This window comes from Chlorocebus sabaeus, chromosome 20 (genome assembly GCF_047675955.1).
Source record: "Chlorocebus sabaeus isolate Y175 chromosome 20, mChlSab1.0.hap1, whole genome shotgun sequence".
In the NCBI taxonomy this organism is placed as follows: domain Eukaryota; kingdom Metazoa; phylum Chordata; class Mammalia; order Primates; family Cercopithecidae; genus Chlorocebus; species Chlorocebus sabaeus.
The window spans coordinates 43,966,877-43,982,259 of NC_132923.1; the positions used below are offsets into that span (position 1 = coordinate 43,966,877).

General features: G+C 38.5%; 1 protein-coding gene across 6 annotated transcripts in view; it reads left to right on the forward strand.

The window, feature by feature from the left end:
• The window catches only part of EVI5 (ecotropic viral integration site 5), a 272,724-nt gene that overhangs the window by 112,724 nt on the left and 144,617 nt on the right, over window positions 1–15,383 (forward strand). For all 6 annotated transcript variants that reach the window (XM_073008577.1, XM_073008575.1, XM_007977947.3 and 3 more), the window contains 2 exons: window positions 475–535; window positions 12,937–12,990. In XM_073008577.1, coding sequence (XP_072864678.1) covers window positions 475–535; window positions 12,937–12,990 — 115 coding nt within the window. The remainder of the gene's footprint in view (window positions 1–474; window positions 536–12,936; window positions 12,991–15,383) is intronic.

Genomic DNA, 15,383 nt, shown 5'->3' on the forward strand with positions numbered 1-15,383 from the left:
GGAACTTGCAGTAAGCCAAGATCCGGCCACTGCACTCAAGCCTGGGAGACAGAGCGAGACTCCGTCTCAAAAAAAAAAAAAAAAAAAAAAGTCCATGTTGGTACCAGGGTTTTTAAGTTAAGAGCCAGTTGAACCTACAGGTGTGTTTTAATTTGAGGAAAAAGAATAGATGCTTCATTTGTAAGTTTAGAGCTGAATAGAATCGTAAACTCAGTTTTATTTTGTGATTTATACATTTCACTTTCTAAATTTTCTTTTTGTGTGATTTTTATTTTTGTCATTTGTAAAGTGAGTTTTTAATAAGAATTCATGAAGCTACATGATTTTTCTCACATCAAATATCTCCAAGTTACAAGCTAGAGGAAACTAAATAAATTGTATTTTATGTTCATATGTATTTTTAAATTTTGTAATTTAATAACTACTTTTGAATGAAAACATTACCTTTAACTCTTTTTTTTTTTCCTTTCTTAGGCTTGAAAAGGAATACACTACAATAAAAACGAAAGAAATGGAAGAGCAAGTTGAAATTAAAGTAAGCATTTTGGGACTTTTTAAAGTACTCATTGATTGAAATCAATTATTAGACAGTAGATGTTTAAAGTTTATACTTCTTATATTCATAAATGTGTTTACCATCCTACTAGATTATAGTTAAAAATAGACATTTCAAAAAAGTAGAATAATGCGACTGAAGTGGCTTTCATTCCAGTGTGAAGGAGAGCAAGCTTTTCCCTTTTTCTAGATTTGTTGGTGGCTCAGAGAAAACACTTCCATGGAGAAGATAATTATCATTCCATTTAAGCATGTTTTTTAAAGTTGCAGAGAAGACAATCTGTAATAACACTTTCTGTGCTGAGACCAACAAGAGTATAATCTTAGGCAAACATTAAATAGAGCACATATTACCCTAGAACTAATTGTGGTTGCTCTGGAGCTACAGAAGCTTTGACTGATTTGACTTTTTCTTCTCTAAGCAAGGGTTATACTTTTGAACTACTTCTCTCCAGAAAATCAAGGAGATTTTCAATTCAAAGGGCATGTGAATACCCTATATGTACCCTAAAAATATAGAATTTGTTTCCTCCTGCCCCCATAAACCAAGGAATTCTTGAGTTGAGGGTCTGTGGCACTCTTGGAGCTGGGACTTGAGAAAAATTGTGTTGCCTTTTATGCTGATATTGTAGGATGGGGATGATAAGTGGAAGCATGAGTCAAAGAGCTTAGTGATTGGCCAATTCAATTTCTAATCTCTTTATTCTCTTCCACCCCTCAAGCCCCTGGAGAAAAGGGTTAAAAGTAAAATAATTTTAATGGAGTGACTCCCTCCTCCATTTTTTTTTTTTTTTTTTTGAGACAGAGTCTCGCTCTGTTGCCCAGGCTGGAGTGCAGTGGCCGGATCTCAGCTCACTGCAAGCTCCGCCTTCCGGGTTTATGCCATTCTCCTGCCTCAGCCTCCCGAGTAGCTGGGACTACAGGCGCCTGCCACCTCGCCCAGCTAGTTTTTTGTATTTTTTAGTAGAGATGGGGTTTCACCGTGTTAGCCAGGATGGTCTCGATCTCCTGACCTCGTGATCAGCCCGTCTGGGCCTCCCAAAGTGCTAGGATTACAGGCTTGAGCCACCACGCCCGGCCTTCTCCTCCCTTTTTAAACTTCGTGTTTGAATGTGTCTGATTTTTGACTTGGACCTGGCAAGACATTATATGACCACCTTATTTTTCTCCTTTTACAAGGGAATGGGTTCTGTTAAACTAACACTCTCTCCTTCCTTGGTCCTACTCAAAAGCCTCTAGGAGACAGTCTCTCCAGTTTTCTTATGTTAACTCTCTCTTACCAACTCTGTCCTCCCTTTTCTAGAGGTTCTATTCCCATTTCTATCACTGAACCTTATCAAATGGAAATAGATACATCCACATTTTTAATATAGAGAGAAAAGACCCATGTGGATGTTTTTCCCTTCTTTTTATTTTTATTCTGTCACCCAACTTGCTGCTCTATTTGCTTTTCTTTTTTTCTTTTTCTTTCTTTTTTTTTTTTTTTGAGATGAAGTCTTGCGCTGTCTCCCAGGCTGGAGTGCAGTGGCGCGATCTCCACTCACTGCAAGCTCCACCTCCTGGGTTCACGCCATTCTCCTGCCTCAGCCTCCTGCGTAGCTGGGACTATAGGTGCCCGCCACCACGCCTGGCTAATTTTTTGTATTTTTAGTAGAGACGGGGTTTCGCCGGGTTAGCCAGGATGGTCTCGATCTCCTGACCTTGTGATCCACCCGCCTTGGCCTCCCAAAGTGCTGGGATTACAGGCGTGAGCCACCGCGCCTGGCCCTATTTGCTTTTCTTTTAGGTACCATGAATAAGGGTACTTTTACTGAAAGTAAAAGGTATGTCATCATGATGAGTGAGGAGAGAGTATGGGTTTTCACGTACTACAAATATTCGGAACTGCAAATCAAGAATCTGAGGATGGGGAAGCCATCCTGTTCATTTCACCACACTGTGTTATTGAAAAAAAAATCACAGTTCTATGGAGAATCCTTACTCTTGAAGGGGTTTCTTATAAAATTAAGTACATGAATGTATGAATACCAAAAGGCATTTTCAGAAAACAAATTTTTAGCAGACTTTCACCTATACCTGCAGTCTTTACTTTTCTTTTTTCTCCTTTCCTTTCCTTTCCTCTCCCCTCCCCTTCACTCCCCCCCCACCCCCTCCCCTCCCCTCCCCTCCCTTTCCCTCTGTCACTCAAGCTGGAGTGCAGTGGCACAATCTTGGCTCATGTGCAGCCTTGACATCCCACGTTCAAGCGATCCTCCCACCTCAGCCTTCTAAGTAGCTGGGACTACAGGTGCATGCCACCATGCCCAGCTAATTTTTTGTATTTTTGGTAGAGACAGGGTTTCACCATGTTGCCCAGGCTGGTCTCGAACTCCTGAACTCAGGCAATCCGCCTGCCTTGGCCTCCCAAAGCACTGGGATTACGGGCATGAGCTACCACGCCCAGCCATTTGCAGTATTTTCTATACTTTGTTTTTTGGGGAAAGTTATAGTTCATATTCCTAAAGAAATGCTTTTGAATCTAGCTCCATATGTCTCAGGCAGTTGGCATAAAATTGTCTATAGAGAAGAATCTGGGAAAAAAAGTTTAGAAAGTTAATGGAACATATCAGATAAATAAAGTGCTGATCTCAAAGGTAGTCTGTTCTCTTTGTATAATATTGTTTCCATGTAATTCTTTCTTACACCATTTTCATCTCTTTCTTCACTCCCCAATTCCACGAAATATAAAAACCAAAACAACTTTTGAATGACTGTAGTTTTTTAAACTTCATATTTAGGGGTGTCTGATTTTTTTTTTTCAACTGAATACTTTTTTTTTTTTATTATTATACTTTAAGTTCTGGGATACATGTGCAGAACACGCAGTTTTGTTACATAGGTATACACGTGCCATGGTGGTGTGCTGCACCCATTAACGCGTCATCTACGTTAGGTATTTCTCCTAATGCTATCCCTCCCCTAGCCCTCCACCCCCTGACAGGCCCCAGTGTGTGATGTTCCCCTCCCCTGTGTTCATGTGTTCTCATTGTTCAACTCCCACTTATGAGCAAGAACATGTGGTGTTTCGTTTTCTGTTTCTGTGTTAGTTTGCTGAGAATGATGGTTTCCAGCTTCATCCATGTCCCTGCAAAGGACATGAACTCATCCTTTTTTTATGGCTACATAGTATTCCATGGTGTATATGTGCCACATTTTCTTTATCCAGTCTATCATTGATGGGCATTTGGGTTGGTTCCAGGGTGTCTGATTTTTTTGCTTAGACCCTGCAACTCATTCTAATCATGATCAGATGACCACCTTATTTACAATTCATTAACCAGATATAATATTAATTGAGCCTTGCTGTAAAATGGGAAATGCTACTCCTTGTGCACACTCCCTCCCTCCCACAAAAGTCTCTTTTACAAGAGAATGGGTTCTAGTTGTAAACTAGTACTTCCTTGCTTTGGTTCTTTTTAAAAGTCCATGGGAAGATAGTTTTGTGCCATTATTTTTACAGGCCATTGGTATGATCATCAAATTGTTCGATGTTTTGATATAGAAGTATAAAATCAGCCTTTGGTGTTGTGAAATGTGTTTATAAGGTCTCTGTTGTTTTTACTTTAATTTAATTATAAGACCTTTGGGGTGATGACCTTCTATTCTAAGAACCATATCTGTCAGTGAGCCTCCTGGTTAAGATGTGACTTTTAAATATTTTTTTTACCTCTTCCCTAAAAGTGTTATAGGAAGATTTTGATAATATTGTCTTCATATGGAGAAGCTTAAATTTTGCTGTGTGAAATTTTTTGTTAATAGAAACATCTTTATCAGTATCTTCTTCCAGTTTATTGATGTTCTGCCTGATGGGGAAGAGGTAAGAAGTATTAAAATTCTAGTTTGGCCAGGCGCGGTGGCTCACACCTGTAATCCTAGCACTTTGGGAGGCCGAGGCAGGCGGATCACTTGAGCCCAGGAGTTTGAGACCAGTCTGGACAACATAGCAAGACCCCATCTCAATTTTAAAAAAGAAAAACATTATAAAAATAAAATTCTAACTTATATTAGGATAACCCGCAAATCTTTAAAAAGGAAAAAAACTTTGATTCAGATAGATATACGAACAGATAATCTAATTTTTATGTTTAAATTTGTGCTTCGGGATGCAGAGATCTAAAGCCATATAAAGGGAAGTATGAGAAATTCTGGCCGGTTTTTAGTCAAAAGTTAAGTATTTTTCTTGTTTAAAAACTATGGTACATTTCAGATATGCTGAAAGCCAGAAAATAATATAAAAGTGCTCACATATTTACTGCCTGGCATAAAAAAGAAAAAAAAAAAGAAAAAAAAAAAAGAGAAGTATTATCTAAGTTGCCCAGGAATTGCATTTTGACAATCAATGTGAAGTATTAGAAATGAAGCTTACTTAGCCCTTAATATATGATGGGTCACTTACATGCATTATTTCCCCTTATTCTTAGAACAGAATTATTAAAGGGTTCTTATCCCTACCTGTGAAGAAATTAGGCTTCAGAAAGCTCAAATAATATGCCAGTGGTCACACTGCAAGGAAACAGAGTCAAGGATTTGAAGTCTGATTGGTGTTATTCTAAGGCCCATGTGTATTCTTCAGTATATACACAGTGCTACTGCTGCTTTCCCAGAGAGACTTTGATGTATTTGTGATGTAAGATTTGGATGCCCATTTTTCTCTGGCATATCAAACTTTTCATTAAAAAACTAATGGCTATGTAATAATATCCAAGGGAGGTATGCTAACCTGATTTATTCAATAACACTTCATTTAACCGATAATTTATAGTGCCTACTAGATGCCCAAGCACTGTTCTAGGCACTTGAAATGTGGCTATGAAGTAGACCATGTTCAGTCCTCATGGAGGTTATATTTTAATATGGAAAAAACAATAAACAGAAAAGTCAAATGTACAGTATTTCGGATGATGATTAAGTGTTAAGGAGAAAAAATAACCTCAGGGAGGGGGAATGTAAAATGATAGTGTTTGGGTGGAAAATTTAGAGAAGTTAACCAGGTGATTTTTGAAAAAAGACCTGAAGGAAGTGATGGGGCTAGATATGTGACTATCTGGAAGAAGGGCAGAACCTATTCAGTAGTGTGCCTGGTGACGAACAGTAAAGTGGTATTGTGGATGGGATAGCATGAATAATGAGAAAAGTGGTAGGAAGTAAGATGGAGCAGGTTGTAGACAATGTAAGATGTTGTCAACAGTGGTAAGGACTTTGACTTTGACTCTGGTTGGATGGCAGTTTTCAGTAGAGAAGGACAAAATGTGATTTAAGTTCAGTCGGTCCTTCTGGTTGCTGTGTTGAGAGTAAATTGCAGGGGTTGAGAGCAGTTCTGATGAAGGCTGATGTGGTAATGCAGACAAAAGATGATGGTGGGCCAGGCGTGCCTACCATCAGGGTGGCTTATGCTTGTAATCCCAGCACTTAGGGAGGCCAAGGTGGGCGATTCCTTGAGCTCAGGAGTTCAAGACCAGCCTGGGCAACATAGTGGGCCCCTGTCTCTACAAAAATTTTTTTTTCAAATTAGCCAGGTGTGGTGGTGCATGCCTGTCGTCCTAGCTACTCAGGAGGTGGAGGCAGGAGGATCACTAGAACCTGGGAAGCTGAGGCTGCAGTGAGCTGTGATCATGCCACTGCATTCCTTCCTGCATGACAGAGTGAGACCCTGTCTTAAAAAAAAAAAAAAAAAAAAAAAAGATGGTAGTGGCTTGGACTGAGGTAAGAAGTAATTGGATTCTGAATAGATTTTTAAATATAAAGTGGACAGCTAGAATGTAGAGACGTGTGAGGAGGAGGAATCGAGCCTTGTGGTCTGAGCAGGTAGATAAATGGTGTTCCTGTTACCTGAGATGGGAAAGACTACAGGAGGATTTGGTTTAGTGGGGATACCAGGAGCCCAATTTTGGATATTTTGGGAATGAGATGCCTAGGAGATGTCCAGTTAGCTTCTTAAATATTCAGATCTGAAATTACGAGAAGCAAAGCTCAAAATATAGATTTGGCAGTTATTGGCAGTTATTCATGGTATTGAAAGCCATGAGAATGGGTGAGATTATTTGGGAAATGAGTGTAGATAAAATAGAGAAGAGTTCAAGAATTGAGCCTGAGAATAAACCAGCATTTAAAGATGAGGAAGACAAGTAGAAAGTAGCAAAGTAGGAGAAAACCAGGTAGGTGTAGTTCCTAGAAGCCAAGGGACAGTGAGAAAGAGAGGAGGATTTACCATGTCAAATACTGAAGATAGTTTTTGCGAAATGAGGATAGAGAAACAGCCATTGCATTTTTCAGCATGATTATAATTTATCCTAGAAACAAGTGGAGCAGAATGGTAGGTACTAAAACCTAATTGGAATAGAAGTAGAAAAATTAGAGATATTTTTCAAGGAATTTGCTATAAGGATGAAAGAAATGGGACAGTAGCTAGAGAGGGTAATTATGTTGAATTTTTTGTTTCTGTTTTCTATTTTTTTTTTTAAGATAGAAATAACTACATGCTTTTACGGTGATAATCAAGTAGGAAAAATTGATCATTATGAATGGGGGATAATCTCTGGAGTCAGGAGGATATGGAATTTAGTGCAAAGCTAGGAGATGTTACTTAGTATGCTAGCATGAATAGTTAATCCACAATAACAGGAAATCAAAATATATGGACAAAAATGCAGTTAGGATATAGGATGTGGTTTTGGGAGCTTGTGAAATTCTCTTCTAATTGCCTCAGTTTTTTTCAGTGAAGTCATAGGCAAAATTATCAACTGAGAGACAATGGATTGGAGAGTTGCTGGTTTGAAGAGAGAAGAATAGATGTGAAATAGTGATTTAGGGGGATAGAAGGACATTATTATTGCTAAGAACCATATTGCATTTAGTGATCAGTAATTTAAATAAACATCATGGTTTTGTTTTTCGTGGGTCATATTTACTGGCATAGGTATAGGCTCAAAACTGTCAGAGAGTTGATCCAGAGTAGTGTTTTTTCCAGGCAGGTATATTACGAAGGGAGAGAAGGGCAAGGGGGCTTAAAAGCAAGGGAGGTGTATAATGATTGCAAATTAAACTTTGTCAAGAAGGAAGAGAGAACATCAAAGATTGAGGGACAGTGAAAAGTTGTTGGGATCACTAGATTGTCTCAATGGAAACAATTGTTGGGGTTGGGTTACTTTGTAAACTGAGTAAGCTGGAAAGAATAGGAAATGGTGATTGAAGAGTGGGTTATTTGAAACGAGATTATCCTATTTCAGGATATTAAGGTTGCTTTTAGTTTTTCATTATTTAATGCTAATGGTTAACATCTTTGTATATAACAAGGTTTTTGGTCTCTTATTATTATTTCCATAGCCAGTTGTAAAAAGTATAATTAATAAGTTATAGGATATTAGCACTTTAAAGACTTTTACTGTGTAGTATATAAATTTCCTAGAGAATGTGTCCACGGTATGTTTGTCTTAGCAACAAGTTTCCATTTCATGACTACTTTGCCAACAGTAAGTATTTCATTCTTACTCTCACTTTTAGTCCTCTTTTTTTCTAATTTGGTAGGTCAAAATATTGTCTCTATTTTCTTTTTCAGTGTACAAGACAAACATTTTTATGTAGCTGTATCTAGGTATCTTCCTCTTTGTGGTTTTCACTTTAAAGTTTAGGAAGCACTCTATTCTAGAAAATGTGAGGAAGATATTGAAGAATTATTGAGAATCAATCAGGTGGTAGATTTTAGTTATTAACTTTTCTATGTATCATCAATAAAGTTCAAAAATATCCTGGAAGAAGAAGTTCCATTTGAAATAAAAATAAAAGTATATCCAGGAGTAACCTAAATGAAAAATAGAACAGGACCTAACAAACACTGGAAAACTTTACACACAGACATTTTAAAAAGAAAACTAAAGATAGACAAAAATAGCTCCATGTTATATAAAGATATGAATTTCCCAGTGATTTTTTTTTTTTTTTTTTGAGACAGAGCCTTGCTCTGTCACCCAGGCTGGAGTGCAGTGGTACGGTCTTGGCTCACTGCAACCTTCACCTCCCGGATTCAAGCGGTTCTCCTGCCTCAGCCTCCTAAGTAGCTGGGATTACAGGCATGCGCCACCACGCCAGGCTGATTTTTGTATTTTTAGTAGAGACAGTGTTTCACCATGTTGACCAGGCTGGTCTCGAACTTTTGGCCTCAAGTGATACACCTGCCTTGGCCTCCCAAAGTTCTGGGATTACAGCTGTAAACCATTGTACCTGGCCCTCGAATTCAGTGAAATTTAATTCCTTGTAAAATTCCAGGGCAATAAAAAAACTTAAGAATAATTCTAAAAATAGACAAAAGTAGTAAAATAATATTCACGCCTAACTTCAAAAATATTGTGAGCAGTGCTTATCATTGAGTATTTGGCATATATTAGGTGCTATGCTATCTCATTTAATTTTTCATTTCCCTATAGGTTTTATTACTCTGATTTCTGGATGAAGAAATGGAGATTCTAAAACATTGAATGTCATATACAAGTGTTAATTGTAGAATGAGAATTTGAACTTAAATCTGCCTAACTTCAAAAACCTAGTCTCTTAACTACTTTAATATACTAGTATTTGGGGTTTGGGAATAATAAACAAATATAAGAATGGGGGATATTAGCTCTACTAGGTATTAAAACAGATTGCAAAGCTATAATTACCAAAATACTGTTATATTCGGTTAAAAAAAAATTACAGTAACACTTGAAACTTAAAAGTAACCCTGAGGCCAGGCACAGGGCTCATGCCTGTAATCCCAGCACTTTGGGAGGCCGAGGCGGGTGAATCACAAGATCGAGACCACCCTGGCTAACATGGTGAAACCCCGTCTGTACTAAAAATTCAAAAAATCAGCTGAGTGTGGTGGCGGGCATCTGTAGTCCCAGCTACTCGGGAGGCTGAGGCAGGAGAATGGCGTGAACCCGGGAGGCGAAGCTTGCAGTGAGCCAAGATCATGCCACTGCACTCTAGCCTGGGTGACGGAGTGAGACTCCGTCTCAAAAAAAAAAAAAAAATAAACAAAAAAAAAAACCACTTAAAAAAAAAAGGCAAAAACCCTGAAATGGTCTGTATTAACTGAAAAAGTCTATTCTATTGATCAATTCCTGATGTAAATATTATACAAATGAGGAAGTGGTGATTTATTTTTAAATGGTGTTAAGCACTTGGTTAGTTGCCTGTGGAAGAAAATCAATTTAGATTTTTATTTATAATGAAATAATTTCAGAAGCCTTAAAGGGGGTTGGGGAAGGAAATCCAGATGAGTGTTTTCAGTTCTAAATTTTATTTTAGCATGATTTCTGTCATAACTTCGTTCACTCAGTGGTCTGGTGGGAACTTAGTTTTCTGAGTCTTTTGAGATAAAACATTACCTTTTGTTGATGTAGTATGATTGAGAACATTGTGAGAATCCCATTTATTTATTTGACTCTCTAGAGTTTAGCAGCATTTAATAATTGCTTATTTGTGTAGACCACTATGCTGCACACAGGAGGAGGAGCCAAGCCATGAGAACATTTTCTACTTCTCAAGCTATTATTTTGTCTGAGATTAGTTATTAACTTTCCTATATATCATAATGTCCATTTCAGATCATCTGAATTGTAGTGAATAGAACAGGAAATCTAATTTGCAAAGTATCTTTGTAATAACTCTAAGATTTGTTTCAATCTGTGATCCACTTAATAAGATGCAGTAATTCATAGAGCCTCTCATTTCCCTGCCCTAAGACTTTATATGTTATAATAAACCATATTTAAGCGTTTACTAGCAAAATAATTGGTTGAATTGATGGAAGAATTTTCTGAGACAGACATTTTTCAGCAGAATTTTATAGGAAGGTGGGGCTGGAAAAAGGCTTGATTGAGTTCTGGAACAAATTGGTACAAAAATGTAAGTGATTACCTTGAGGCCGGGCGCAGTGGCTCATGCCTGTAAACCCAGCATTTTGGGAGGCTGAGGCGGGCAGATCATGAGGTCAGGAGATCGAGACCGTCCTGGCTAATGCGGTGAAACCCCGTCTGTACTAAAATTACAAAAAATTAGCTGAGCATTGTGGCATGCGCCTGTAGTTCCAGCTACTCAGGAGACTGAGTCAGGAGAATCGCTTGAACCCGGGAGGCAGAGGTTGCAGTGAGGTGAGATCGCACCACTGCACTCCAGCCTGGGCGACAGAGCAAGACTCTGTCTCAAAAAAAAAAAAAAAAGAACGATTACCTTGAAACTGAAATTTGAGTGATGGCAGAATGAAGGGACAACATCTGAGGAATTTGAAAATGAAAAAGATAACTTCTAAAGGGGATTAATAAGCAATTATATTGGTGGATATGCAAAAATAACTTTTTAAAAATGTAGAGTGACTTGGACCTAATACTTGATGACAGTAATTAGACAACTTTTTGGGAACCAGGCATTGAATAATTAGGTAAAGTGTTTCTTTTAAAAATCTGGTTTTACTTTTTGAACTATGAGAAAGTGCTAGTAATTGGAACTGTTTTCTTAGAAAAAATTAATAAATTATTTGTATTTTCAGAATTTTGCAACTCGTCATCTATACTATATTATAAATGGAGACTGTTGAAGTCTAAATGGGCATTTTTTGAAACATTTGAGACAAGGTCTTGCTCTGTTGCCCAGGATGGAGTGCTGTAATGTGATACTGGCTCACTGCAACCTCCACCTCCAGGGCTGAGGCCATCCTCACCCGAGCCTCCTGAGTAGCTAGGACTATAAGCACATGCCCCTATGCCCAGCTAATTTTCATATTTTTTGTAGAGACAGAGTTTTGCCATGTTGTCCAGGCTGGTCTTGAACTCAAGCTCAGGTGATCCACCTGCCTTTGGCCTCCCAAAGTGGATTACAGGTGTGAGCCACTGAGCCAGGCCCTAAATGGAAAATTTGATGTTTAGCCTATATGAATGTGCGTTTTTTATATCTCCTATGTCTTCATTCAACTGACGTTTGAATATTGATTATATAAGTAGGCTCTGTTGGAGGTAAGCAAGTTAGAATCTTTTCTAATGAGGATGTTAAAACACATAAGACGGCCGGGCGCAGTGGCTCACGCCTGTAATCCCAGCACTTTGGGAGGCCGAGACGGGCGGATCACGAGGTCAGGAGATCGAGACCATCCTGGCTAACACGGTGAAACCCCATCTCTACTAAAAATACAAAAAACTAGCCGGGTGCGGTGGCGGGCGCCTGTAGTCCCAGCAACACGGGAGGCTGAGGCAGGAGAATGGCGCTAACCCGGGAGGCAGAGCTTGCAGTGAGCCGAGACTGTGCCACTGCACTCCAGCCTGGGCAATAGAGCAAGACTCTGTCTCAAAAAAAAAATAAAAAATAAAAAAAAATAAAACACATAAGAAAATATTTGATTGCGAGTCATTATGGTAAGTATAGAAATGAAACAGCTTATTTCTATATGTACTGTAGGGTGTATTTTAAATTTAATCACAGCTGGAATGATGAATATGATTATTTCCTTTGCCGTGGTGTATTTATTTCTCTTTCTTTATCTCTTTCCTTTTCCTTTTTCCTTTCCTTTCCTTCTCCCCTACCTTTCCCTCCCTTCTCCTTCCCTCCCTTTCCCTCCCTTCCCCTTCCCTCCCTTCTCTTCCCCTCCCCTCCCCTCCCCTCCCCTCCCCTCCCCTCCCCTCCCCTCCCCTCCCCTCCCCTTCCCTCCCCTCCCCTCCCCTTCCCTCCCCTCCCCTTCCCTCCCCTCCCTTTTTTGGACACAGGGTTTCACTCTATCACCCAGGCTGGAGTACAGTGGTCCAATCTCAGCTCACTACAACCTCCACCACCCCCACCTCAGCCCCCACCTCCCAGCCTCCCACCTCAGCCTCCCAGGTAGCTGGGACGACAGACTTGCACCACCATTCCTGGCTAAATTGTGTGTGTGTGTGTATGTGCGTGTGTGCATGTGTGCGTGTGTTCGTGTGTGTATGTGTGTTTCATAAAGACAAGGTTTCACCCTGTTGCCCAGGCTCATCACCACCATTCCTGGCTAAAGAGAGTGTGTGTGTGTGTGTGTGTGTGTGTGTGTGTGTGTGTGTGTGTAGTTTTCAGAGACGAGCTTTCACCATGTTGCTCAGGCTCATCTGGAATTCCTGAACTCAAGCCATCTGCCCGCCTTGGCCTCCCAAAGAGCTGGGATTACAGGCGTGAACCATGGTGCCCTGCCTTCTGTGTATTTCTTACTCTGAATCTTTGACATTTGATAATGTAATCATCCCTTAGACTCCTTTCTTATTTATAAAAGGTGGTACGTTTTCAGGACTGTGATTTAGGAATCTTTTTTTTCCTCTTAAAAATGCTTGCAAATAAAACATTTTTTTTTCTTGGCAGAGGTTACGCACAGAAAATAGACTTTTAAAACAGCGCATCGAGACATTAGAAAAAGTAAGTGACTACTTATGCAAGCTTCTGTTGAATGCCTAGTGTTTTTTCTGTATATTTATTTAAAATCCTCAAAAATTCTGGCACATGTCTCCTATGTTGTAGTGTTGAATGCTTAGCTTGCTTACCTTACTCTTTAGCCAGATAACTTGTTACTAATAAAAAATTGATCAGTTGTAGTGGTTCTTAAACTTTAACATTCAAGTTTTAACTGAGATTAAGAGTAACATATTGATACTATTTGTTTTCTTTTAGAATTTAGTTGGGAGTCCATTCTGATACAGCATTTTAAAGATGAGTTTCAAATGTTGCCCTGGACTTTCTAGCATATTGAACGCGGCGGTGATTCCTTTAAGGCCTAGGATTGCTTTTCGTTGAAGTGACTGACTGCTTCCTTACATAAAAATTCACTCTCATGTTGATTTTCAACACAAAGGAATTGTGCATAAACTTTTAGTTCTTATAATTATTTTGGTATCTACTTGTTACATTTTCTGTTTTATACAGAATAACTGGGCAAATATGGAAATTTTGCATTATTTTTCATACTGTGCTTCTGATGAAAAATCTTTTGTAGTCATTTCAGATGCTATAAGAATGAATTGAGTAGTAAAAGTATGGTTTAAGAATTTTGTTTTATTAAAAGAAAGACATCTGAATTCACACTCTTTTGGTGCTTTTTTCTTATTTTATTTTTTTGAGACAGAGTCTCGCTCTGTTGCCCAGACTGGAGTGCAGTGGCTCAATCGTGGCTCACTGCAAGCTCTGCCTCCCAGGTTAAAGTGATTCTCCTGCCTCAGCCTCCCAAGTAGCTGGGATTACAGGCGTGTGCCACCATGCCTAGCTAATTTTTGTATTTTTAGTAGAGACGGGGTTTCACCATGTTGGCCAGGAATGGTCTTGATCTCCTGACCTTGTGATCTGCCTGCCTTGGCCTCCCAAAGTGCTGGGATTACAAGCATGAGCCACCGTGCCTGACCGCTTTTTTCTTTCTTTAACTAGAGATGAGATTAAGTAGATTTAAACATACCCCTCATCATATTGCCAAGGATCTTAAAATCTTCCCTGAAAATCTACAGATAAATATTCAAGAAATAAATAAATGGAAATATGAATATTTTGTAGTATTTGTCATTGGTTTGAAAAGTTTTGATGATTTCATATTAAATAGAAGTGCATAATAAGGACAGGATATTTATTACATGTCTGCCTTTGTTGGATAATAATTGCAGATACATCATATTAAGTCAAAAATAGTTTCCCTGTTTTTCTGTCATCATGTTAGGGTTGCTATGAGAATAATTCTACTTTTGGTGACTCCACAGGAAGATTGAGCTTGCTTTTAAGTTGTTTTAATTATATACTCTTTTTTCCCACTAAATATCTAGCTTACAATCAAATATGTGCGTCGTCTTGGTGTTTTTTTGTTTTTGTTTTTTTTTAAATCTTTGGAGTAAGACGTTTAAACCGAAAAAGCATTATAGTATTTCATTGAACCTTTGGAATGATAACAATGCTGTAAGAAAATGTTAAGTTTGGATTTTGCTTCTAGAAAATTAAGTTCCTTTTTTTATTGGCTTAGATGGCCCAGGTGTGTCACTTAGCACTTAGAATTCTATAAATACTATGTATCAATTGAATTCTGTAATAAAAAGGTATACTTTCTCAGTTGTTGCTAACGTTTAAGTTTAGCTCATTAATTTTATTTGTCATATTTTCCTTGCTTTGTTTCTTTGAAAGTTGCTGTTGTGCAAATTGCTGTCACACTTTTTAAGTGGAATTGCTTACTCAAATTCCTTCTCCCTTTCATATAAGTGAGTTGACAATATGGATTAAGTCTAAAAGATGTAAATACATCAAAAAGAAGAAGAAATATTTGGCTGAGTGCAGTGGCTCACGCCTATGATCCCCACACTTTGGGAGGCTGAGGCAGGAGGATTGCGTAAGGCCAGGAGTTCAAGACTGGCCTGGGTAACATGGCTAGACTGTATCTCTACGAAAAATTTTAAAACTAGCTGGGCATGGTGGCACACACCTGTAGTCCTAGCTGCTCAGGAGGCTGAAGCAGAAGGATAAACTCCTTGAACCGAGGAGTTGGTGGTTACAATGAGCTATGTGATCATACCGTTGCATTCAAGCTTGGGTGAGACCCTGTCTCTATTAAACAAACAAACAAACAAACAGAAGACTGTGCTTGTTGCAGGTAATGAAAAACCACTTGGACTTTGTGTTTGGTATCTTCAGGAAACACATGATTTTCAACCACCTATCCTTGTGTTTATATTTTTTTCTTAAGGTTTAAAAATAAAAACACATTCAGTAAAAAATGATTTTAAAATTTAGATGTCCATTTTAATTAGCAATGAAAAGTAGATGGAATTTGCATATATTTGTTT